This window comes from Chlorocebus sabaeus, chromosome 14 (genome assembly GCF_047675955.1).
Source record: "Chlorocebus sabaeus isolate Y175 chromosome 14, mChlSab1.0.hap1, whole genome shotgun sequence".
NCBI classification, from domain to species: Eukaryota; Metazoa; Chordata; class Mammalia; order Primates; family Cercopithecidae; genus Chlorocebus; species Chlorocebus sabaeus.
Genome location: NC_132917.1, coordinates 32007187 through 32034847, shown reverse-complemented (window position 1 = coordinate 32034847; position 27661 = coordinate 32007187). Strand labels below are relative to the sequence as shown.

Below are 27661 nucleotides of genomic sequence, written 5' to 3'. Positions count from 1 at the left end.
ACAGCTAATTTTTGTATTTTTAGTAGAGATGGGGTTTCGCCATGTTGGCCAGGCTGGTCTCAAACTCCTGACTCAAGCTGTTCATCCATTTTGGCCTCCCAAAGTGTCTGGATTACAGGCGTGAGCCACTGTGCCTGGCCTACAAATCCTGTTTTTAAACTGACAATCTGTTCTAACTACTTTGCTCATTAGCACACAAAGATGATATTGGTTGAGTTTGAAACATTGTAATTTGTATTTACAGAAACCATACCTTTTTAGAACAAAAATACCTCATTTTATCTTATATCATTAGGAGTACACATGATCCATATGATTTTTAAAATTCATACCTTAAAGCAATGATAGTTTTAAAAAATTAAACCATTTTTTAATAGAGGTGATCCTAAAATACCTTCATTTATTGCCTTGTAAAATTCTACCTCCTGGTCCTGACCCCCAGGCTTTTTGTGAAAGATTCCAGGGTCAACACTATGAATGTCAAATATTATAATACATTATAACAAAGTATTAACCTCAGCAATTTCTGAAGTGTAACAAATGTTTCTCTTACAGTTGCTGCTTCTGTAGGCATAGATATTTCCTGATTACTTCATATTATTCTAACTTCTAGAAGTCCTATCCCTCTGGTGCTTCTCACCTGTTTTTAAAAAAATCAGTACGTGTAATTTTCTACATTATTCTAGCTCAAAGGTGCTCCACTTTTTCTGCAGCTTAAAATAAGTTTTTCTTTTCCTTTTGGGATCGGGGAAAGGAAGACGGGTGGGCTTGATAACATGTTCATTTGTAGGTTTGCTTCAGAGGTGCAAGATATTTCCTGATGGGTAAGTTTGCTAAAGAAATACATACCGAGGGGTCGTCATGTTATCATTCTGAGGACAGCAGGAAACTCTTTTGGGTGACACCAGAAAGGATAATACAATAATTTGCTAATAGTTAACAGACATTTGCTATTTTGTGGACATAAATAAAATGATTTACCTACTTTACAAAGTAATACTAACTAAAGGTATATCTAAAAACCTTTGAAATTATTTGCAACAAATATTTCACTGATAAAAATTTCTTAATATTTCCCTTAGCAAAAACTGTACATTTGTTAGAGAGTACCTGATACTTGTTAAAATATCAAGTAATACAGGACATGGTGCTATAAAACAAAAAACACATCTGGGAAGTATTTTATTTTTTTCTACTTCATATAACATTGTTCAAGACCACAAGATTTTAAAGGTCTCTTTCTCCAACTTTTATGATTTAGAAGTACTACTTAAAAATATTTACTGATGCTGTAAATATTACTGTTTTTGTACTAGTAACAATTTTAATGAATGCCATATCCATTATACCTCTTGCTCCTTTGGTCAGAAAGATAAACAGAAACTTTCAATCAGATGTTCAGACATTCAAAAATGGTTTTGAAAAGTATACCCAAACAAACCAAATATATATCAGCAGCTATTACAATCAGTTTACTAGTTATTAAGAATTCTTAACAAGGAAGTATTGAAGCATGTGTGAGATTTTAAAAATTATATACAATTTTAAAAACAAATTTAAATTTTTAAATAAAAAAGATTAATGGCCAAATTAAAAAAAGTTTGTGCATCAGATTTAATATCTTAATGTTTATCAGAAATATATTTTGTGAATAAGAATTATTTCATAAATATATATGTATAAATATAAATATATATCTGCAGGATCTGTGATGCTGGAGAAAACATTTTGAAGAAAAAAATTGCACTTTAGATTATCAGGATATTGTCAAATTTACCCTTCAAGTGAAATATAATTACCAATCCAGGTGCTTTTGGCACAAGTTTTTAGGTGAATATTGACACAATCTTAAAAACACAATGCTTTTGTATTTTATTCACTGGAATATGGAGAATCAAGCAGAATTTAAAATTCTGACCCAAAAATCCCAGATAACTGCAATTGCTTAATTAAATACAAAAAAAAAAATTGTTTTAAAAAGCGCTTAAACTTCCCTTTCCATCTGGAACGTGTAAAATTTTGCCAGCAACAGGTTTTCTCCAATTCCTTCAGCAAGAATTCCCAGCCTACACACAAATGTGACACCATCTTTTTCTATTCATGTATAACTTGGATCACACACCAGTATATAAAGACAAAAAATAAATGTATAATAAAAAGATTGGATAAATCAGAAGAGGCTTTTTGGTCTTGAATTCTTCACCCACTAACAATGAAGCAGCACTGTAGGCAGCCCAAAACACACCAAACAGCTTTAAAAAAAGGAAAAAAGACAAAAGGCAGCATATTAGCAAGTCAATTAACTTTTTGGATATCATAGAGTAAAAATGGTGTTTACAATATTTTTAAAAAATCAACAACCAATTTTGGTAAATAGCAAAACTTGTTACAAATGTTAAAAACTTATTAAGAATGTCCATCTTTGCTGTACTCCTTGACTTCTGTAAATGTGGTCTTATCAAACCTGTCTTATCATAAGAATCACTTGGGGTGCCTATTAAAAAGAGACTTGGGGGACTCTCTAGTTCTGTTGAATTATAACTTATTAGTTTTTTTCTTTTTGAGTTATAATTTCTAAGGGAAGCATCTAGTTATCAGTATTTTAAATTAAGTTCCCTGGTAATTATGATTAGCCAACTTTTGAAAAAACTATTATTACACCAAATTACTGAGAGAAAACTAATTCCTGCAAAGTAGGAAATTTTCTTTTTCCTTCTAAATAAGAAAATCTATTAAGTAAAAATGTTATACAATATTTATTAAGTTTTTCCCCTGGAATAGGTAGAAATATAGGGTTGAATAAAAAAGAGAAAAAAAAGACCACATTTTGGTCAAGAGTTTAAACAAAGTATACTATAGTTTTTGGATTACACACATACATACTTCTAAATTATTTCTACTGGAAACTTACGCAATACTTATTGATGTAGTCAACTAACACATTTTACAGCATAAAATTAAAGAAAAACTTCAAGGGAAATCAGGGAAACTATAATAGGAACAGACCTGGCACAAGGCAGAGTTTCTAAACCTTGCAATATTGACATTTTAGGCTGCATACTTCTTGGCTGTGGGGAGCTATCCTGTGCATTGTAGGATGGTTAGCAGCATCCCTGCCCTCTACGCACTATATACTAGTAACACTTCTCAAAAATACCTCCAGATGTTGACAAACGTCCCCTGGGGGACAAAATCGACCTCAGTTGAGAATCACTGCTATACAGGTAAAAACTAAATATTGGCAAACTTATTAAAAATGTATTTGGTCTGGTCCAGTTTTCCACTGGGTTTGTTGAACTTAAAAAAAAAAAAAAAAAAGTAACCCTACAAAATAATTCAAACATACACAAAAGTACAGGGAAATATATAAAATAAAATTTGATCAAATTGCATTTGTATTTCATGATTAGATTGTTTTCATTATAAATGGTTGAAGAGTGACAAGTATTACTAGATTTGATGTTAAATAAAATCAGTGCACTTAAACTATATATTCTAATGCTAGAGTTTACTGATTAATTTCGCATCATATTTCTCAACAAACCACAGACTGAAATAAGAAATGTGTAATAGCTCACTAACTCACAGAAGAGTAAGTGATCAGAAAAAAAAATTTGCCAAAGAATAGTCTGAAGTTTAAAAACAATTTTATTCTAAATTTTTAATGATATAAAAAAGAGTTTTCCATTTTATAATGATTTACATGTTGTATAAAGAATATTAAGGTCCAACTTTCAGATGAACTACATGATTAAAAATGACCAGAGAACAACGGTTTTAACCATTTTGGGAGTAGTCTCAGAAACAAGCTTAACCCAAGTGAAAAAACACACACCAGGATGTGATCGTGAGTGAGTGGTATGTTCACTAAGACTGGAATAGGAGTAATTAAATGTCTGCTGCAACGTTGACTTTAAACTAAGTTCTAATAATGCCAATTTCAAAAAAAGATTTTAGGGTTATACTGAAGAAGAAAACAAGGTCTCTTTAGTCTCTGAAGTGTTTAAACACAAAGATGATCTCAAAATACTATAATTTGGATTTTTATTGAGACAAGATCTCGCTCTGTCGCCTACACTGGGGTACAATCACCGCTCACTGCAGCCTCGACCTCCTGGGCTCAGGCGATCCTCCCATCTCAGCCTCCTGAGTAGCTACGACTAACAGGTGCATGCCTCCATGCCCGACTAATTTTTGTATTTTTGGATAAATGGTTGAGTCTCAAACTGGGCTCAACTGATCCACCCACCTCAGCCTGCTGAATTGTTGGGATTTATGAAGGTGAGCCACCATACCTGGCCTATTTTATAATATTTGTAATAACAACAGCTTGAGTGCCTACTCTGTGCCAAGCACTGTACTAGGCAGAGACAGGGTCTTGCTCTGTCACCCAGGCTGGAGTGCAGTGGTGCAATCATGGCTCACTACAGCCATGGCCTCATGGGCCCAGGCAATCCTCCCACCTCAGCCTCCCAAGGAACTGAGACCACAGGTACCTGCCACCACATCTGCCTAATTTTTTGTGGAGATGGAGTTTAGATATGTTGCCCAGGCTGATCTCAAACTCCTGAGCTCAAGTAATCCACCCGCCTCAGCCTCCCAAAGTGCTGGGATTATAGGCGGTAGCCACCATGCCTGGTCAGCATTATACATACTTTAAACTCTTTGTAACAAACCCTAAAACGCAGTTGTTAAGTTTACCATTGTTAACAACAAAGTGACGGTAAGAAACGTTGAAACTTTAAGATACCTTGGAAGACCAGACAACAACTAAGTGGCAGAACCAGGATTTGAATTTAGAACTGATTAGTTCCAAAAACTACACTTTCAATACCCAATGCTTATTATCAGTATCAGCTTAAAGTAATTCTAAAAGGAATCATTATTTCTTTTATATTGAAATTAGCAATAATTTCAACTGGCTCAGCTACTTAAAAACAAATACTTTCATGTGGAGGTTACACAACATCAGTTCTGAAAGTCATAGTCTTTAAAAGTTCTGTTCTCCATAAAGAACAAAATTATATTCACTGTGTAATATACATACATGTGTCAAAGCAGTGACTTATTCCCCAAAGTTGTTCAACATTAATAAATTCCAATGTTTAAGTTATATTATTCAAATAGTAATAAATACATTACTATTTATTAATACTTATCAGTAGATGTTTAAGTGTATGTACATATGTTAATTTAACATAAATAACTCAAAGAAGTCCTGATCTCTGCATTACAGAAAATCCAATTTATTAGAATCACATCTATCATATTTCACAGGAAAGTTACTATTCAAACAGGAGTAACAGTTACTAAATAAATGTCCAGTGGAATTTTAAATAAATATCCCCCTCAAAATCTGTCAGATGAACTCATATTATAAATATAGAAAATAACTTTTAAATTCAACGTTTAAAAAATGCTGACCAGGCCGGGTATGGTGGTTCATGCCTGTAATCCCAGCACTTTGGGAGGCCAAGGCAGGCAGATCACCTGAGGTCAGAAGTTCAAGACCAGTCTGGCCAACATGGTGAAACCCTATCTCTACTAAAAATAACAAATTAGTCAGGCGTGGTGGCACACACATGTAGTCCCAGCTACTAGGGAAGCTGAGGCAGGATAATCACATGAATCTGGGAGGCACTCCAGGCTGGGTGACAGAGCAAGACTCCATCTCAAAAAAAAAAAAAAAAAAAAAAAAATTCTGACTATAATATCCTGAAACCTGATTTGCTCTTTGTTTTTCCCCCTAGACAAACGGTAATATCTGGTGATTAAAAAGGAAAAAAATAAAAGAAATATAACTGGTAAAATCAGTAAGAAAGGTCACTTCCAAAATACTACCAACTGTTCGATAAAGAGTTTTATATCACAATATTCCCAGATAGAGGCCTAGTATACTTTTGATACTGGAAAACAGTAAATATGTAATACATAATCCTTAACTTACTTTTATAAGTGTAGACACCACTTCAAATGATCCAACCACCAAAAGTATAGGGGCTATTACAATGAGAGGAAGTAATGAATATCCTATAACTCCAAGGACTTGGCCATATGCAACCTGTGAATTTTGAAAATTTCAAATAAATGTCATAGAAATCAAGATACTCATTTTAATCAAAATTGAACACCACATATTCCTTGCTGTATTCAAATAAATGTTAGCATTAAGAATAAATCATAATCTATTATACTCATTATTTCAAATTATCATATAGCCTCCCATGTTCCTGGGCAGTCTCACCAACCAACATGGTTTCAATTAAAATAAATTTGCTAATACCCAAATCTACATTTCCAGCATTTACCTCTCTTGAGTTTCATACTACCTTCAGTATATCTCTACATTACATTTTGTCACTACATCCCATTCAGATGAAAAATCCAAGGTCTAGAGAACCTAGATGTTACCAATGCAGACCAGAAAGAAACGGAAGGTGGCCAGGAGAGACTGAAGAGAAAAATATTTTTTAGTGACTACTTTATGCCAAGTTCTGTGATAGGGCTTCACATGCTGTGGAGATCAAATGAAATAACAACCCTATGAAACAGGCATCATTGTCCCTATTGTGAAGAAATTGATTCTTAGAGAGAAACAATGCTTTGCTTAGGAAAGCAAAGCTATGGCCGGGCGCGGTGGCTCAAGCCTGTAATCCCAGCACTTTGGGAGGCCGAGACGGGCGGATCACGAGGTCAGGAGATCGAGACCATCCTGGCTAACACGGTGAAACCCCGTCTCTACTTAAAAATACAAAAAACTAGCCGGGTGCGGTGGCGGGCGCCTGTAGTCCCAGCTACTCGGGAGGCTGAGGCAGGAGAATGGCGTGAACCCGGGAGGCGGAGCTTGCAGTGAGCTGAGATCCGGCCACTGCACTCCAGCCTGGGCACAGAGCAAGACTCCGTCTCAAAAAAAAAAAAAAAAAAAAAAAAAAAAGAAAGCAAAGCTAGTAAGGTGTCAGTGTTCAAATTAAAATCTAGGCCCCTGAACTCCTACATCAACAGTCTTGAATTACCAAAAAACATAATGATATATATTTTCATATATTATACTAGATTTTGTCTAGGACATAAGAAATAATATATAAACAAATATAATTTTGTGTCTATTAGAATTATTTTAAATTTCCATATGCAGAGTAAAAAAGTTTCACAGATGTTACTCTAAATTAATTAGTCTTATTAAGATGCTCGATAGAACATATTCTAATATCATTCACTTGTGAAACTGAAAATAGAAGGGAAAAAAGAAACTTTTTTTAAAGACGGATCTCCCTCTGTTGCCCAGATTGGAGTGCAGTGGCGTGATCTCAGCTACTGTAACCTCCGCCTTCCAGGTTCAAGAGATTCTTCTGCCTCGGCCTCCTGAGTAGCCGGGACTACAGGCGTGTGCCACCATGCCCGGCTAATTTTTGTTATTATTATTATTATTATTTTTGAGACAGAGTTTCGCTCTTATTGCTCAGGCTAAAGTGCAATGGCGCAATCATGGTTCACCACAACCTCTGCCTCCCGAGTTCAAGCAATTCTCCTGCCTCAGCCTCCCGAGTAGCGGGGATTGCAGGCATACGCTACCACATCTGGCTAATTTTGTATTTTTAGTAGAGATGAGGTTTCTCCGTGTTGGACATGCTGGTCTCGAACTCCTGACCTCAGGTGATCCACCCGCCCCAGCCTCCCAAAGTGCTGGGATGACAGGTGTGAGCCACCGTGCCCGGCAATTTTTGTATTTTTAGTAGAGGCGGGGTTTCACCACACTGGCCAGGCTAAAACAAAAATCAAAAAACCAACAACTACTCCTGGGCTCAAGTGATCCTCCTGCCTCAGCCTCCCAAGTAGCTGGGACTACAGGCGTGCACCACCATACCCAGCTCAAAAGTCCTTATTTATTTATTTATTTTTAAGACAAGATCATACTGTCAGCCAGGCTAGAGTGTAGTGGCACAAACACAGCTCACCACAGCCATAATCCCTCAGGCTCAGGCAAGCCTCCTACCTCAGTCCCTGGTAGCTTGGACCACAAGCACACACTACTATGCCTGGCTAATTTTTAAAGAGATAGGGTCTCCCTACATTGCCCAGGCTGGTCTTGGAACTCCTGGGTGCAAGCGATCCTCCTGCGTCAGCATCCCAAAGTGCTGGAACTACAGGTATGAGCCACGGCATCCAGCCCCTTTGAGTTCTAGTGTGATATCAGAGAATATTCACAATCATCTGAAAAGGTTACTAAAATACTCTCCCTTTTCAATTATATACCTGTATAAAGCCTTATTTTCTTCAGATACTTTAGCCAAAATAATGTATCTTAACAGACTGAATGGAAAAAGCATATATTAGAATCCGATTTCCATTCAGCCAGACATTAAAGCTACTTACAAAAACGTAAAACAATGCTATGCTTCTAACTCTTTTGTTTTGGAAAATATGGTTGTTTTTCTTTAAATGTATTGTTTATGTTAAAATGTAGTTGGTTTATTGTTACAAATCTCTTTGGCAATGTGAGATCAAAACATTTGAGAATTTCCAAGAATAAATTCTGGCTGGGCGCAGTGGTTCACACCTGTAATCCTGGCACTTTGGGAGGCCGAGGCGGATCACCTGAGGTCGGGAGTTCGAGACCAGCTTGACCAACATGGTGAAACCCCATCTCTACTAAAAATACAAAAATTAGTTGGGCAGGGTGGCAAGTGCTTGTAATCCCAGCTACTCGGGAGGCTGAAGCAGGAGAATCGCTTAAACCTGAGAGGTGGAGGTTGCAGTGAGCCAAGATTATGCCACTGTACTCCAGCCTGCGTGACACAGAGTGAGACTCCATCTCAAAAAAAAAAAAAAAAAAAAAGAAATAGGCCGGGCATGGTGGCTCATGCCTGTAATCCCAGCACTTTGGGAGGCTGAGGCGGGTGGATCATGAGGTCAGGAGTTCAAGATAAGCCTGGCTAAGATGGTGTAACCCCATCTCTACTAAAAAATACAAAACTTAGCTGGGCACAGTGGTGGGCACCTGTAATCCCAGTTACTCGGGAGGCTGAGGCAGGAGAATTGCTTGAACTTGGGAGGCAGAGTTTGCAGTGAGCCGAGATCGCACCACTGCACTCTAGCCTGGGTGACAGAGCAAGACTCTGCTTCAAAATAAATAAACAAACAAACAAACAAACAAACAAATAAATAAATAAATTTTGGCTGGGTGCAGTAGCTCACTCCTGTAATCCTAGCACTTAGGGAGGCCAAGGCGGGTAGATCACTTAAGGTTGGGAGTTCGAGACCAGCCTGGCCAACATGGTGAAACCCTGTCTCTACTAAAATTACAAAAATTAGCCGGGCGTGGTGGCACATGTCTATAATCCCAGCTACTTGGAAGGCTGAGGCAGGAGAATTGGGAACCCAGGAGGTGGAGGTTGCAAAGAGCTGAGATTGCCCCACTGCACTATAGCAGGATGACAAAGCAAGATTCCATTAAAAAATAAATAAATAAATAAATAAAATAAATTCTATGCTTCCCTAAAAGGCTGCAATTACTTCATAAATGGGATGGGATATTTTCTTTTTCCTCATTTCTCGTACCATTTATTGAGTAAGCACAATACTAATGTTGATCATCTTAAAGGAACTAGCATAAAGTAATTCTGGGACAAGAAATAGTTTCTTGTATAGCTAATGATGGCATCTGCAGTATCAAAAATCAAGCTCACCATAAAAAAGAAAGGTTATTTTCAAAATAAACTACTTACTTCTCCACCAAGAACTCTGGCCAGTAAGAAAATTGTTAGTGAACCAAATATCCAAATGGTTATAATCCATGAGACCACCTTAGGGAGAAACATCATGCAATTAATATTTTTATACCAAATAAGCCGATAATTTTCCAATAACTCAATTCTCTGCCATAAATGACAGTTTAGCACGCCCAATTTCAGGTCATAGAGACGTTATGTGGGCTCTCAGGTATCATTCCAAAACTTAATAAGAATATAATGCGTGATACAGTTTTACATCCAAATTAAAATCTTAGCAATTATCAATTGCCTAAAGAAACCTCAGTATTTCAAAATCTATGATAAAAGATTATTGCAAAAAAAGTGTTTACTATCAACCCCCTGTTTTACAGCATCCCACAAGAAAAATTTATTTCTGAAGTAAGTTATCAATCTTCTCTGGAAGTCTTTAAAATTTATGTTACATATTTATTCAAGTAATAGAATATGGAAGCCATTTCAGACAATTTTAACTCCTCAAACTTAGTGTAATGATACATACATATATTTATATTTTCAAGCTCTGTCTGCTGGGATGGTCTAGATATAACACCCCAGTAGCAACATAAGCAAATTTATTGCCCAGATACTGGTTTCTTTTATTATTTATTATTTTATTTATGTATTTATTTAATAGAGACAAAGTCTTGCTATGTTATTTATTTACTTATTTATTTAAGAGAGACCAGGTCTCACTATGTTGCCCAGACTGGTCTCGAACTCCTGAGCTCAAGTGATCCTCCCACCTCAGCCTCCCAAAGTGCTGGGATTACAGGAGTGTGCCACCATGACCAGCCCCAGAAACTGGTTTCTAAATATCATTTCCTAATTAAAGGAAGTAAGACTTCTTAAAGAAATGGTTGGCCAGTGCAGTAGCTCATGCCTGTTATCCCAGCACTTTGGGAGGCTGAGGTGGGTAGCTAACCTGAGGTTGGGAGTTCAAGACCAGCCTGACCAACATGGAGAAACTCCGTTTCCACTAAAAAAAATTACAAAATTAGCCGGGCATGGTGGCGCATGCCTGTAATTCCAGCTATTCCGGAGGCTGAGGCAGGAGAATCACTTGAAACTGGTAGGCAGAGGTTGTGGTGAGCCGAGATCGCATCATTGCACTCTAGCCTGGGTGACAAGAGTGAAACTCCGTCTCAAGAGGAAAAAAAAAAAGAATGGTTGATTCCAAGGCTACGGCAGGCAAAATACAAGATTAGCCCAGAACACTGTGTGAAGTAAGAAGGAAAGTAAGTACTGAAAAAAAAGAATGGGATATGTTGAAACGAGACAGAAGGCAAGTTGAAGGAGCTCCCAATGGTTAAAGCTTGAAAAATCTGAGCAATAAAATAAATTATGACAGTACTGGATTATAACTCAAAGAATAAAATGAATGAGGGAAACAGAAAAATCATCATTCTGTAAACATTATAGTAATAATTACTGCATGCACGACCTACCAATGGATGCTAAAATTAGTAGTCTAAAGTTAGATGGGAAACAGAATATTTGCATAGTTGCAAAGTACCTCCATAAGATATTAATTAATTACAAAGAGAAAAATAGTAACTTTACACTGGAGAAATTGAACAGATACTACCCCATCACCTAACCAAGTGATCAAGGTTAATATCACCAATAATAAGACATATAAGTATCACACATCCCCTGTCAGTATACAGAGAGGGGGACAATGTCACTTCTGTGATATTCTTGCCAAAAATGCATAATCCAAATTAAATCATGAGAAAACATCAAGTAAATCCAAATTGAGTGACATTCTATGATGGTATAGTAATCTTCTTCTTTTTTTTTTTTCCTTTTTTTTTTTTGGAGACAGAGTCTCACTCTGTCGCCCAGGCTGGAGTGCAATGGCGCGAACTTGGCTCACTGCAACCTCCACCTCCCAGGTTCAAGCAATTCTCTGCCTCAACCTCCCGAGTAGCTGGGATTACAACTACCGGTCACCATGCCCAGCTAATTTTTGTATTTTTAGGAGAGATGGGGTTTCACCATCTTGGCCAGGCTGGTCTTGAACTGCTGACCTCATGATCCACCCGCCTTGGCCTGTAGGCATAGGCTTAATCTGTTTTTAACCTTAGAACCCTTTGTTCAGACGAAAGATTATATAAAACAGATACAATTAGAGATGTTCTAGATGAAGAATCAGTGGTAGGTAGGAGACCAGAGTCTCCATTCACCTTCTTCAATTGTCTTTGCAACACTTTAACAGAATATCTGATATAAACAGAATATCTGATATAAAATATCTGATATCTGATATTTACTAATCTAGGGTAAATATTAATAGAACTAGTATAGTAATGCATAAAGTATCTTGTGATGGAGAGATTATTCTGGATTACCTTGGTGGGCCTTAAATGTAGTAACAATTGTCCTTAAAAGATGAAAAATGAGGCTGGGCACAGCGGTTCAGTCTGTAATCCCAGCACTTTGGGAGGCCAAGGTAGGCGGATCACCTGAGGTCAGGAGTTTGAGACCAGCCTGACCAACATGATGAAACCCCATCTCTATTAAAAATACAAAATTAGCTGGGGGTGGTGGTGCATGTCTGTAATCCCAGCTATTTGGGATGCTGAGGCAGAAGAATCGCTTGAAGCCATGAGGCAGAGGGTGCAGTGAGCTGAGATCATGCCATTGCACTCCAACTGGGCAACAAGAATGAAACTCCATCTCAAAAAAAAAAAAAAAAAGATGGAAACTCAAGGAGATTTAAGTACAATAGAGAAGAAGGTAATGTGATCATGGAACCAGAGATCATAGTGATGTAGCCAGAAGCCAAGGAATGCTGGCAGCCTCTGGAAGTAAAAGAAACAAGCAACCGATTCTGCCCTGGAGCCTCCACAGGAACCAGCCCTGTAGACATTTTGACCGTGGTCAAAGCTTTATGACTCATTTTGGACTTCTGACATTCAGAACTGTAAAATAAATCTGTATTACTTAAAACCACTAAGCTTGTAGCAATTTATTAGAGCAGACACCAGAAACTCATTCATTTCCAAATCCCTGTGGTGAACAGTAACTTTTTACCCCCTCAAAGCCTTAAACTTTGCATGAGGGAGTGATGTATATATGTTATGTTTTGGTAATAAAGTATCTGAAAGTAGGACAAAGGGATTAAAATACCAGTAGTAGTATAAAAACAAATACTGATGAAATCCTTCTCATCATTCATTTAAAGTAATGGCCATTTTAAAAACAGAATTATGAATGAATAAAAGGTAAGAAATATGAGTATTACATTTCAAACTGTTTTTCTCTTGGGAAAATCAGAAGGTACATGAGCAGCCCTTCTGGTGACTTCTGGTCAGCTGGAAGTGGTTCTATCCATTTACCCCAGTGTGCTATACAAATACTAATACTTTTTTTTTTTTTTTTTTTTTTTTGAGATGGAGTCTCACTCTGTCACCAGGCTGGAGTGCAGTGGCGTGATCTCGGCTCACTGCAACCTCTGCCTCCCGGGTTCAAGCGATTCTCCTGCCTCAGCTTCCCGAATATCTGGGATTACAGGATTACAGGCGTGCACCACCATACCCAGATACTTTTTTTGTATTTTTAGCAGAGACAGGGTTTCACCTTGTTGGCCAGGATGGTCTCAATCTCCTGACCTCGTGATCCACCAGCTTCGGCCTCCCCAAGTGTTGGGATTACAGGCGTGAATCACCACATCTGGCCATTCTATGTCAATCATGATGTGGAAAAGTATGAAAGCATTAATCTAAGGTACTCCTCACTTAATTAATGAACAGTTTTAGGAACGAACAAGTGAGAAATAATGGGTAAAGTATTTCTCAAACATAATTTGGTATATTACAGTTAATATCTTATATTTAATTTTTGAAACTCTCAAAATATTTAGAATTTGTATAAAATAAGATATACTTACCCTAAATTGTCCATATAATGATATCATGGAAAAGAAAAGAACAACAGCCAGAGGACCCCAAAAGTCAGGATTGTCTCTCACCACTTGTCTATTAAAACCAAGTGATGGCATTGGCATCAAAACACATCGAATTTTGTAGTAAATATCCTTTAGATCGATGTCCAATTCTTCCCTATAATTTTAAAATAAAAATTCTCAAAAGGCACACATTTCCAAATACTAAAACAGTTGCAAAAAAAATTAAGAAAACTTTAAATAAGACAGTATAATCTCCATAGGTCAACAAAACATTTGCATTTGAAGTGCCACATTTCACTAATTCCAAGGTGTACATTTTTAACATTCCAACATCTCTAAATGTGGGATATATCTCAACAACTGGTATCTTACAATCGTCAGCCTGGAGTGACACCAAGTGTTTCTAATATTTACCTTTCCTTTCGCCAGTCTCCTGGAGGCACTATTTAAGAAAACTTTAGTAAAATTTTCTGCTTGAGACTTTTTGGGCCTAATTCAGATGGCAAACCCATATGAGAACCAGTGTGGGTTTTACATTCTCTGGGGAAATTCTTTCTTTCCTTCAACATCTTATCCACTGCCAAACTGAAGCAAACTTCCTTGCTGTCTCTTTCTGTGTTATAAGTTATTTCTCATTCATCCTTACACTAATAAGGAGACAGCTCTTTGATGTCCCAGCTTTATGCTGTCTTATGCACTTTTCTGTTTAATATGTAAAATAACTTCATCTTATAATCAATAGTGTCTTTGATTTGATGATATATGGTTTTTTTGCTGGTTTTTGAGATAAGAGTCTTGCTTTCTCACCCAGGCTGGAGTGCAGTGGTGCAATTTTGGCTCACTGCAACCTCTGTCTCCCGGGTTCAAGCGATTCTCATGCCTCAACCTCCCGAGCAACTGGGACTACAGGCCCGTGCCACCACGCCCAGTTAATTTTTTTTTGTATTTTTAGTAGAGATGGGGTTTTGCCATGTTGGCCAGGTTCGTCTTGAACTCCTAATCTCAAGTGATCCGCCCACCTCAGCCTCCCAAAGTGCTGGGATTACTGGCGTGAGCCACTATGCCTGGCAAATATATGGTGTATTAACATTAAGAAACATAGGATATTTCAGCACTTACTCTACTGATAATTAATACAAAGAAGATTCCAGAAATGCCTCAATTTTACAAGGCTATAGGTTCTTCTTTTCAAAATTATTTCTTTACTTTTGTCTCCAGATAACCACAAAATTTCAGATACTATAAAGAAAGTGAAAGCCTCTTTATATGTAGCTCTCCTCCCAGTGGCAGCTCTAGAATTTCTATATTGAAGAGATTTTGGAGTGGTAATCTTTTTGGAAATCTTAATTTGTCCGAAACTTAATTTCAACAGCAAGTACCTAAGAGCCTTGCTTTTTTAAACTGCATGATTACTTCAGATAGCTGACAGACCCAGGTAAGCTGGAGTAGACATACATGTGTGTGAGATACAGGATTACCATTCTTGTAATTTTTGTTTTTTAATTGGTTAAAAAATATTCTCTCATTATTATTTCAGTTTTTTAAATTGCTAGTAAAACTGACAATTGCTATAGCTTTTGACCGAAAAGGTTAATGTTTTCTCTCTATATAACAAGAAAGAATATAATCATCCCACAGACTAGCTCTAAAAACCAAAAAATAGGTATTATTATTTTTACATACAAGAGTGGCTTGTTATCTTCAGGATCATCATCTTCAACTTCCAGAAGCCAGCCATACCCTCTTTGTCTCAGAAATGTAGTAGCTGTAGATTCTTTGATAAAATCTCCGCCAAGATTTAATTTGACATCTGGGGATGCTATTGAACCACTGAGATCTTAGGAGAAAAGAGGACAAAACTATATAAACTAAGAAACAATGTGTGAATCTTTTTTTTTTTTTTTGAGACGGAGTCTGGCTCCGTCGCCCAGGCTGGAGTGCAGTGGCCGGATCTCAGCTCACTGCAAGCTCCGCCTCCCGGGTTTACGCCATTCTCCTGCCTCAGCCTCCGGAGTAGCTGGGACTACAGGCGCCCGCCACCTCGCCCGGCTAGTTTTTTGTATTTTTAGTAGAGACGGGGTTTCACCGTGTTCGCCAGGATGGTCTCGATCTCCTGACCTCGTGATCCGCCCGTCTCGGCCTCCCAAAGTGCTGGAATTACAGGCTTGAGCCACCGCACCCGGCCTAACAATGTGTGAATCTTAACCAAAGTGAGAAGATACTCAACTAAAATAATTATCATTTGAAGATCTCTATAAACATCTGCTATTGCATATAATCTTCAAATTTTATAGTGATATCTAAAAACCATCATTTATTTTACAAGAATAAAATGAAAGATGAAAGAAGTGAAAAGACATGCAAAAGGTTTCACAGCTAATTAGCCAGACGGGTACCAGAATCTAGACTTAACAACAGTAATTCCTTAAAATTTCCATGGAAAATACAAGCAAAATATGTTACACGACATCATTTTGGATTCCTTCATTATTATACATACCATGTGCCTCAGAACAAAGTAACTGAATAAATTCTTTTCAGAGGTATTACATATGTATATATACAAACTATTAGACAATTTATTTGCTAAAGGAAATTGTAGATAATTTCTCTCTACCTTTTCATGTATTTATTTATTCACACATTCTTTCATTTAAATCATCACATATCTATGCTAAGTGTTTCATGTATTAATGTTTAGTTCTTGATAAATCTGGTAAGTAAGAGTCCCTGTTACTTCAGCCAAAATTTCCCTTTTCTTCACATAATTACATCATCTTTAGTTTTGGCAAAAATAAATAAAGGGCTATATTTTTTGTTTTTATTTTTTAGGTCAGCTCTAAAAAGAGGTGAAGAGATTCAGTTATCCATATTAAAAAATAAATTCCATGTAGAGTCTGCACAGTATCTTAGGAGTTACAGATAATCGTGGTAGTACTAATGCTACATTTTCTAGTTAAAACAATGGAAATAGTTAAGGATTTGCCTGAGGTCACATAGGGATTAAAAAGAAAAAGCACATTTGTAGGATCAGACAATATACATTAATAAACAACCATCAACACTGTCAGTGCAAGTCACATGATTATAGTATTATTTCAGAAAAATACTTTTGGAAACAACAAACCAGAACACTCTAACACAGATAGATACTTCTCTGGAGATCATGTCCAACCAATACCAAAGTTAGCTTCCTTAAAAAACAAAAAACTGTTTGTCATATATAGTACAAAGAGCTTAATTTGCATAATACTCTATGAGTCACATCCTGGCCTGCTTGTGACAACTCCTGCAATTAAGTTTGACAAACGTTTACATTCTAAAGCTAAGTCCCAGCTTAGCTACTAATTGATACAGCAAATCATTCACGTTTTCTGGGTCCTAGCATCCTATTCAAAGTTCTTTCCAGGTTAAACATTATATGATTCTAAAAAGTTTTTACAAAGGAGCTCACTCAGAGATAAAATATATTTGAATTCACCACCTAAAGTTTAAAAATAATCCCTGTACATGTTATCATATAATCGTGTAGTTAAAATATTCTCTTAAAAGTGCTTGCTACTTCATCTTAATCTAAGTTGAAATGAGAGAGGTGGAATTTAAAAGTCTATTTCTAATAGATACAAAGAGTGTTTTTTCTTTTCTTCTTTTTTCTGCATCAGAGTCTCACTCTGTTGCCAGGCTGGAGTGCAGTGGTGTCATCTCGGCTCACTGCAACCTCCGCCTCCTGGGTTCAGACCATTCTCCTGCCCCAGCCTCCTGAGCTGGGATTACAGGTGCACACCACCATGCCCAGCTAATTCTTATTTATTTATTTATCTATTTATTGAGACGGAATCTTGCTCTGTCTCCCAGGCTGGAGTGCAGTGGTGCAATCCCAGCTCACTGCAATCTCCACCTCCTGGGTTCAAGTGATTCTCCTGCCTCAGCCTCCTGAGTAGCTGAGATTACTGGCGTGCAAAACTATGCCTGGCTCATTTTTATATTTTTAGGAGAGACGGGGTTTTGCCATGTTGGCCAGGCTGGTCTCGAACTCCTGACCTCAGGTAATCCGCCTACCTTGTCCTTCCCCAAGTGCTGGGATTACAGGTGTGAGCCACCGCACTAGGTCAAGAGTGTTTTTTCTTGATTTAACAAGAAGATTTAGATCCAGAAATCACTAGTACAGCAGTGATGTTGGAGGTTTTGCAATTATGAGGCTGGAAAGGACCTTAACAACTGTTTCCTGGTTTCTAGAAAGGACTGCACGTAAAGTCCTTAATCTAAAGCAAAAAAGGATACAAAAATTATAGTGCTAAGAAATGTTGTGCTTAAGAACTGTACACGTTTAGCAGTTTGTCATGGCATGGATGCAAGAACCTCAAAAAGGTATCTTCAGGCTGGGCGCGGCGGCTCATGCCTGTAATACCAGCACCTTGGGAAGCCGAGGTGGGTGGATCACAAGGTCAGGAGATCAAGACTATCCTGGCTAAAACGGTGAAACCCCGTCTCTACTAAAAAAAAAATACAAGAAAATTAGCCGGGCATGGTGGTGGGCACCTGTAGTCCCAGCTACTCGGGAGGCTGAGGCAGGAGAATGGCATGAACCCGGGAGGCGGAGCTTGCAGTGAGCCGAGATCGCACTACAGCATTCCAGTCTGGGTGACAGAGCGAGACTCCGTCTCAAACAAAAAAAAAAGCATCTTCAGCTTACAGATTTTGTAGTACTTTCTGTTCCATGTAAAGTAGAAAAATATCAAGGACACATGTGGGAATGCCAGCAATAGCAGTTTGACAACTCCCCTAGTATCCCCAAGACATAATTGTGAGTGAGAAAGAACAGGAAACTCCAAAAAATTGGCAGTAGTTAAACATGTTATCAAGTTAACAAGTGGAGAATGATGTCAGAAAGCAAGGAAAACAATTAAAAATCACTCCAGGAGCATGGCTGACTTAATTTAAACCAGAGTAAGAACGAGCTAGTTTGCTTGCCAGCTCTTGGATAGATGTCCAGATAGTAAAACATGAATTTTATGTTAATTTCTACTTACTATACTATAATACTCTTGTCATTTTCTAAGTAAAAACAATGTAAAGATAATACATATAAAAGTGGATTTAAAAAGAAACAATCTTTTAAAAAATTTATTGTAAAAGGAAATTTTAAAAATGTTTCTACTGCTATTTTAGCTCAGAGTGAAGAATATCAGTAAATTTCAAGTCTTATTGAAAGCCACCTTTGGAAAACTCACACAACAAAATTAACAGGAATTTTTCTTCCCTTTCAACTCAAATGTATGACTGGGTATGGGATCCCTTCTCTGAATCTTCTGCTCAGCCTGAGAATCGGAAAGAGGAAAACTTAGTGCAGTGTGACAGTACACTAAAGATGAAATTTACTACTGATCTGCCCCTAGACAAGTTCCCGATTTCTGTGAAGAAAGAAAAGTATCCTGCAATAAACAATGAACATTTTGTGGGACTCGCCACATTCTCATATATAAAGAAGCTTTTCCTTATTTAACAAGCAACAAGAGCAAGAACAAAAATCATCTCATTTCATCTCATCTCAGACTTGAAAATGAAGTCTACGTGTGCTTCAGTATGACCCAGAATTGTGTATTTGTGCAGCAAAAACAAAAACAAGCATATGTTTTTGCACTAAAAGATATTAATAAATTTCATTATTTCATTTGAGTTATAAGGATACTATTTTATTTTTTTATTTTTTAGACAGAGTCTCTCTGTTGTCCAGGCTGGAGTGCATGATCATAACTCACTGCAATCTCCACCTCCCAGGTTCAAGCGATTCAACTGCCTCAGGCTCTCGAGTAGCTGGGATTACAGGCACCACCATGCCCAGCTAAGTTTTGTATTTTTAGTACAGATGGAGTTTCAACATGTTGGCCAGTCTGGTCCTGAACTCCTGGCCTCATGTAATCCACCTGTCTTGGCCTCCCAAAGTGCTGGGATTAAAGGCACGAGCCACCATACCTGGCCTAAGGATACCATTTTAATGTACACACAGGCCTATGAAAGAGATCAAGAAACTGATGCATGCGCATAATTTTGTAATTGCTAGACCTATACTGGAGCTTGATCACGTTACTCTGTAAAAAAATGTTTTTTTCGGCAGGGCGCGGTGGCTCAGACCTGTAATCCCAGCACTTGTGAGGCCGAGGCGGGCGGATCACGAGGTCGAGAGATCGAGACCATCCTGGCCAACATGGTGAAACCCCGTCTCTACTAAAAATGCAAAAATTAGCTGGGTGTGGTGGCGTCCACCTGTAGTCCCAGCTACTCGAGCGGCGGAGGCAGGAGAATTGCTTGAACCCGGGAGGTGGAGGTTGCACTGAGCCGAGATCATGCCACTGCACTCCAACCTGGCAACACGGCGTGACTCCATCTCAAAAAAAAAAAAAAAAAAAAAGAATATGTTTCTTTCAATGTCTTGTATAAATTTTTGTCTTAGGTTATATTTTTAATCATGTTATCCTGGTTTATGGCTTTAGTAGCTTTTCTATCAAATATTATCAGTAAATTTTCATATTGTAAATAATTAAATTCTATAATTTATCTGATTAATTTATCTGATTAACAAAAAGATGAAATTTCTTTTGTCTTATGTCTTTAAATTTTTTATTTTTAAAAATTATAGATTCATAGAAAGTTACAAAAATAGAAAAGAGAGGTCATATGTACCCTTTACCTAGTTTCCCCCAATAGTACCAACTCACATAACTATCAAATTCAGGGACACTGACACTAGTATAATCCATAGACCTTAATCAGATTTCACCAGTTTGACATGCGCTCATTTGTGTGTGTGTATGTGTGTTTATAGTTATATGCAATTTAAACACATTTGTAGATTTGTGTAATGCCTTATGAGTTTTAAAACTCATGAAAGTAGATTAATTAATGAAAAAAGTAAATCTTGTTTAAATTCCCTAAGAAAGGTTGGCTAAAATGTCATTTTCAGTTTTCAAAAAGGAAAAGTTATTCTTGCACCCGTTACATACTATATATCATACTTCACCAGCATATTGTATAGAAAATATTTGTGATAAGACTAGACCTATATAGATATTATTTTTCATAAGTAGGAATCATAGAGTTTGAGACCAACCTGGCCAAGATGGTGAAACCCCATCTCTATCAAAAATACATAAATTAGCCAGGTGCGGTGGCAGGTGCCTGTAATCCCAGTTACTCGGGAAGCTGAGGCAGGAGAATTGTTTGAACCCGGGAGGCGGAGCTTGCAGTAAGCTGAGATTGCGCCACTGCACTCTAGCCTGGGCGACAGAGCAAGACTCCGTCTCAAAAAAAAAAAAAAAAAAAAGGAAAAACTAAAGATTCCTCTGTCTACACTACTAACTTGTATTAGAGGTGACATCCTTTCCGGGAAGGGGGAATGTCAAAGAATAGGCTAAATGGTCACAATAACAGAGTGACAGAAATTTATCATTTACTCGAAAGAACAATGACAGTAATTATCTACAATTTAGTGATCACTGTATTGTGAGCTGTAGGTATTATCATTTTTATATAGGAATAAAAAGGAAGAAGCAAGCCAAGGTTGAAATGCAATATATTGAGTCCAGTTCTCTTTACTAGATTTATAAAACCTACCATCAACATTTCCTTGCATCTATCTCAAAGGCATCTAAAATTCAATATTCCAAAACTGAGATATCTCAGGTCTTCCTCCACTTTTTTTCATTAAATGATACTATTAATCTATCCAGCATTGTAAGCTAGAAGCTTATCCTTGATGGTTTGCTTTATTTGCATTTTCCCTCTCCATCCAAACCACCACTAAATTGTCAGTTTTACCTCTAAATATTTTTAAACCATGTCTGTCCACTTACCATTTCTACCACCAGTAGCAAGCTAATGCAAATCATCAACTCCTGCCTACATGATTACAATGGTGTACGAACTGCTTTCTCCCCAGTCATTTTTGTCTCCTTCCAATCCATACTCTTCACTGTACCCAGGAGACTCTTTCTAAGATGCAAATATTTCACTCTTCTGTTTAGAATCCTTCATCTCCCTCCCCCAGTTGCTTTTCTGGCTCAAGTCCAATAATTTCTACATGTCCTATCTTCTTATCCAGGCCCACTTATCTGCTCTCCTCCCCATCTGGACTCTATACCCTAGCCACACTAAGCCTCTCATTTCTTTGAATGAACCTGGATTCTATTTGCCTCGGGGACCTTGTACGAAACTATTTGCTCTAACTTCAGATAATTAAATATCATCCATTCTTTAGTTCTCAGATATACTTGCTGTATTAGTCCATTCTTGCATTGCTCTAAAGAACTACCTGAGACTGGGTAATTTATAAAGAAAAGAGGTTTGACTCACAGTTCCACAGGCTCTACAGGAAGCATGGCTGGGTATGCCTTAGGAAACCTACAATCACAGCAGATTGCAAAGGGGAAGCAGGCAGTTTTATATGGCCAGAGGAGAGAGAGACAGATAGTGGAGGTGCTACACCCTTTTAAAAAACCAGACCTTGTGAGAACTCACTATGACAAGAACAGCAAGGGGGAAGTCCACCTCCATGATCCAGTCACCTCCCACCAGGCCTCTCCTCCAACACTGAAGATTACAATTCAACATGAGATTTGGGCAGGGACACAAATCCAAATCATTACACTTGCTTAAGCAAATTTTCCTTGATCTTGCAGACTAGACTATGTAGGTTCCTTTCGTAGTTCCCTCCACTTTTCCTTCATTATATTTATCACTGTATATAATTATATATTTGTGTAATTACTTGATTAATGTCTATAAAATCTATGAAGGGATAGACTATTTGGGATTTTTGGGGGCGTTTGTCTTGGTACACATAGACCCAGTACTTATATTAGTGCCTGACCCATAGTAGGCAATCAACAAATGTGCATGCTTATTGAATGAATGAATTAATGGAAGGGCAAACAATACCATAAAGCTTAAATTAAGAAGTGACATTAGGCCTGGCATGGTGACTCACGCCTGTAATCAAACCCAGCACTTTGGGAGGCAGAGGCGGGCAGATCACTTGAGGTCAGGAGTTTGAGACCAGTTTGACCAACATGGTAAAACCCCGTCTCTAGTAAAAAAAAAAAAAAAAAAATACAAAAAATAGCTGAGCATGGTGGCAGGCCCCTGAAATCCCAGCTACTTGGGAGGCTGAGACAGGAGAATTGTTTGAACCTGGGAGGCAGAGGTTGCAATGAGCCAAGACTGCACCATTGCACTCCAGCCTAGGCAACAGAGCAAGACTCTTGTCTCAAAAAAAAAAAAAAAAAAAAAAAGACACAAGATAAATGAAAGCAAAAATAATTTATTCTACAAATAATTCTTCTGTGATATTTATACCATGGGTTCTATGATAGGTACTGGGGTATAGAAAATATTAGGAAGTTTCCATTTCTGAGGGACAGTTAAAGTAAGTGTTACCAAGGAAAGAGCATTTGAGTTCAGTCTCAGGTTTTAACTTGAGGCGAGGAGGAGAAAGACATTCTAAGCATGAAGATCAGAATCTGCATATACATGGAGACAAAACACCAAAGCACATTTTAGAATAAAGGATATGTGTGGACAAATAGTAAGGATAGGTATCATTAAGAATGAGGGATTTGGACAGAATCTAGAAGGAAGGGTATACACTGAAAACATCTATAAGTTGAAAATATTCATGGTTAGTAAAACAGTATAAAAAGGGGAGAAGCAAGAATTTATGTGACGTGTAGAAACCAGGGAAAAGACTTGGAGCTGTACAGTAAAATATTGATATTGGAAAACAATAAAAAAATAAGTGTGGGGTCAGTTAACACTGAAACCCAAGCACCAACATCATTACTCACATATGTTGAACACTTAACTCTTCCAGATATAGTAGTAAATACTTTACATTTGCAAAATATTTGCACACTTGGGTATTCTTATTCCCAATTTGTATATGAGGAAAATGAGGTTAAGAAAGGGTAAATTGGTCAGGCACGGTGGCTCACACCTATAGTCCCAGCACTTCGGGAAGCTGAGGCAGGCGGATCACGAGGTCAGGAGTTCGAGAACAGCTTGGCCAATGTAGTGAAACCCCATCTCTAACGATACAAAAAATTAGCTGGGTGTGGTGGCGTGAGCCTGTAATCCCAGCTACTTGGGAGGCTGAGGCAGGAGAATCGCTTGAACCCAGGAGGCAGAGGTTGCAGTGAGCCAAGATCGCGCCACTGAACTCCAGCCTGGGTGACAGGGCAAGACTCCATCTCAAAAAAAAAAAAAGGTAAGTAGCTTGCCCAAGATCACACGCAGAGTAATTGATAAAAGCCAGGATGCAAATCCAGGACTCTTCCATACTTCAGATACACAATTTAGAAAAATGTAAGAAAGAGACAGCAGAAAGAAACGTGAGGAGATAGCAGACTAGCTCTTTGGTTTTGTTTTTTTGAGATGGGGTCTCACTAGGTTCCCTTGGGTGGCCTCAAACTTCTGGGCTCAAGCAATCATCTTGCTTCAGCCTCCTGAGTAGCTGGGATTACAGGCGCATGCTACCACACCTGGCTGTAGACTAGCTCTTAATTCCAGATCTATCATGTGGAAGTTGCTAAACCTCTCTAAGCCTCTGTTTCTCTTTTTCTTTCTTTTTCTTTTTTGTGTCAGGGTCTTGCTTTGTTGCCTAGGCTGGAACACACTGGCACAATCATAGCTCACTGCAGCCTAGACCTCTGGGTCTCAAGTGAGGCTCAGAGCAGCTGACCCCATGGTAGCTGGGACCACAGGTGTGCACTACCACGGTTGCCTAATTTTTTTTTTTTTTTTTTTTTTGAGACAGAGTCTTGCCCTGTCACCTAGGCTGGAGTGCAATGGCGTGATCTTGGCTCACTGCAACCTCTGCCTTCTGGGTTCAAGTGATTCTCCTGCCTCAGCCTCCTGAGTAGCTGGGATTGGGATTACAGGTGCATGCCACCACGCCCAGCTAATTTTTTGTATTTTTTGTAGAGATGGGGTTTTGCCATGTTGCCCAGGCTGGTGTCAAACTCCCGAGCTCAAGCCATCTGTCCACCTCAGCCTAAAGTGCTGGGATTACAGGTGTGAGCCACCACGTCCAGCCCACCTCAGTTTCTTTATAGAATACAGGAATAATCAAGCTCATTGGGAGTCTAATAAAGAACAAATGAGGCTGGACGTGGTGGCTCACACCTGTAATCCCAGTATTTTGGGAGCCCAAGGTGGGCGGATGACTTGAGCCCAGGAGTTCAAGACCAGCCTGTGAAACATGGTGAAACCCTGTCTCTACAAAAAATACAAAAATTAACCGGGCATGGTGGCGTACACCAGTAGTCCCAGCTACTTAGGAGGCTGAGGCAGGAGAATCACTTGATCCCAGGAGGTGGAGACTGCAGTGAGATGAGATCAAGCCACTGCACTCCAGCCTCGGCGAGGGGAGTGAAACTCTGTCTCAAAAAAGAAAAAAAAAAAAAGATCAAATGAGTAGTATACTTAAAATACTCTAAATTTAAACTGTACAATATCATATTGTGTGAGGATATTATGCATACACATATAGCTCCTTGGATATATAGATCTATATGTCTCCTGAGGAAATACGGAGAAGTTTGAATAAACTTTATGGATTTTTACTTATTTCAGGTTTCTTAGTATATGGAATCAATGGGTTATCTACTTACATTATTGTCAGATTTCTTAGGCATATTTAAGAAAACTAATTCCTGAGGGAAGGGAGAATGAAAAGAATAAATAAATACATAGAAACATGAGTTTGAACAAACATCATGTTCTGACACTTAATGGAAACAATTTTTTTAAACCTGGGAAATTAAAGTTGATATTACTCCCTAAGCATCATGCTACCAAATGTAGATGAAACAAACTGAAATATTTTGGGGTGCTGTATCTCAGTTTAAAAGAAATTTACGGCTGGGCTGGTAGCTCACATCTGTAATCCCAGCAATTTGGGAGGCCAATAATCTGAGACAAGCCTAGGCAACCTAGTGGGATCTACAAAAAGTTTAAAACATTAGGCTGGGCGCGGCGGCTCACGCCTGTAATCCCAGCACTTTGGGAGACTGAGGTGGGTGGATCACGAGGTCAGGAGATGGAGACCATCCTGGCTAACACAGTGAAACCCCGTCTCTACTAAAAAAATACAAAAAAATTAGCCGGGCGTGGTGGCGGGCGCCTGTAGTCCCAGCTACTCGGGAGGCTGAGGCAGGAGAATGGCATGAACAGGGGAAGCGGAGCTTGCAGTGAGCCGAGATTGCACCATTGCACTTCCAGCCTGGGCGACAGAGTGAGACTCCGCCTCAAAAAAAAAAAAAAAAAAAAAAAAAAAAAAAAAAAATTGCTGGGCATGGTGGCGCAGACCTTAGGGTTTCGTGGGTCCACTTGAAGAGAATAAGCCACGCAGAAAAACCAGCCACCAGAGAGTCTCCAGCTACTCAGGAGCCTGAAGCGATCATGGGAGCCCAGGAGTTTGAGGTTACAGTGAGCTATGATCAAACCACTGCACTCCAGCCTGGCAAGAGTGAGACCCCACCTCAAAAAAAAAAAAAAAAAGAACAAAAGAACAAAAGAAAGAAAAAAAGTAAATGTATCAGCTATGTTCCCTTTGACACATAAAAATTTTATTGTACATTTTAAATTATGACCAGTACTATTTTTAAAAAACAATGCCAAACAGCACAACAAAAAACAAAAGGGAAAACAAGCTATACTGATACACCATAAAATTTCTTAGAAAAATCTAGCTTCTTTTTCAGACTGAAATTTCTGTAAACATAATTTATGTTTTCATAGCAGGCAGTAAGTCTGATCACTGGAAAATAACTGGTGCACGCAGTGCAATAAAAATTTGAAAATGACTAGCAGAATAATATCCAGGTTATGAGTTGGATAGGGAACTGAGAAAAGGAGGAAAACATTCTCCTGTGCTGTAGAAAAGTATCTCTAGCACAATCGCTTCCTCAGAATAGTACAAAGAAATCTGTAAGGGCTACTGGAAACACATAGTTGGATTATGCTAAATTTCCAATATACCTGGATCAATTTCTCTGAATACTGAGGTGAAACACTACAAAATGGGAGGAAAACGGGGACTCGGGTAAGACATCAAATTCAATAAAAACTATTTAGTTTGCATTTGCAGTGCGAATCTGATCCCAGACCCCCCCCCCCAAAAAGTGATCTCCACTGAGTTTGTATTTGCATTGCCGAATCTTATCCCAGACCCCCCAAAAAAGTTATCTGTTGATACATAACAGAAGAAAACAGTCCTCCTTCCTTATTCTCATTCTTTGAGATGTCCCTTGGCCAATCTGTCCTTTTTCTGAGTAACGGCGAGTAATTCCAGAAATAAAACCTTAGGGTTTCGTGGGTCCACTTGAAGAGAATAAGCCACCCAGAAAACCCAGCCACCAGACGGTGTGGGGAAAGCTAGGGGCTGACCGAGTAACTTGATGCTTTAAAAAGCAGCTCCCTACACCCCTTCCTCCGTCCTTCGGGGCCTCTTGGAAGGCCCGGCAGGCGCGGTGGGCTGCAGTCACCAGTCAGCTTCCTGCCTGTCCCCACCCGGCCACGACCGCCTCGGCACCAGAAAGACCCTACGGCGTCGGGCCCTGGCTTCCTCCGGGTGACAGCCCTTCCAGGGGCTCAGCCTCACCTTCCGCGTCTGCTGAGGAGACAAAGGTGAAGTCCCCGTTAGTGGGGGCATAGGCCGGGGGCGGGCCCGGAGGCTGCATCTCGCGGCCCCTCAGAGCCGGCCGCGTTAGAGGAGGCTGCGGCTGGGCCCAGACCGCGAGGCTGCCGCGGCACCGACCCGCACGCTTGCCCTACGGTGCGGCCTACGAGTCTCGACGTGCAAGCTGGGATCGAGGCCGGAGACGGGCACAGCAGGCCGCTGGGCTGTCCCGAGACTGCCCCACCAAAGTCCTCTTGGTGGCTACCTCCCAAGCACCACGACGCCGGCGCCCTGACAGGACCATAACAGTGACAGCGCCGCTGCGAT

At 38.9% G+C, this 27661-nt stretch overlaps 1 protein-coding gene across 2 annotated transcripts; it reads right to left on the bottom strand.

The window, feature by feature from the left end:
* Window positions 1-211: 211 nt before the first annotated feature.
* YIPF4 (Yip1 domain family member 4) lies at window positions 212-27661 on the bottom strand. 2 transcript variants are annotated; one of them, XM_007971007.3, is made up of 6 exons: window positions 27317-27661; window positions 15346-15499; window positions 13645-13816; window positions 9726-9803; window positions 5948-6061; window positions 212-2252 (listed from the first exon to the last, which is right to left on the bottom strand). In XM_007971007.3, the coding sequence occupies exons 1-6, from the start codon at window positions 27393-27395 to the stop codon at window positions 2115-2117; spliced, it is 735 nt and encodes a 244-aa protein (XP_007969198.1). In that variant the 5' UTR covers window positions 27396-27661; the 3' UTR covers window positions 212-2114. The 2 variants fall into 2 exon arrangements, with proteins under 2 accessions (XP_007969198.1, XP_072879016.1); XM_073022915.1 differs by lacking the exon at window positions 9726-9803 and having other exon boundaries at window positions 1152-2252; window positions 27317-27632.

Coding starts and splice junctions, on each gene's coding strand:
- YIPF4 (XM_007971007.3), bottom strand. CDS start 27,395: ATGCAGCCTCCGGGCCCGCCCCCGGCCTATGCCCCCACTAACGGGGAC. Junction 13,817..15,345: donor GAAGATAACAAGCCACTCTT/GTATGTAAAAAT, acceptor TTAAAATTATAG/GGAAGAATTGGACATCGATC. Junction 9,804..13,644: donor CATTATATGGACAATTTAGG/GTAAGTATATCT, acceptor TTTCTCCCTAAG/GTGGTCTCATGGATTATAAC.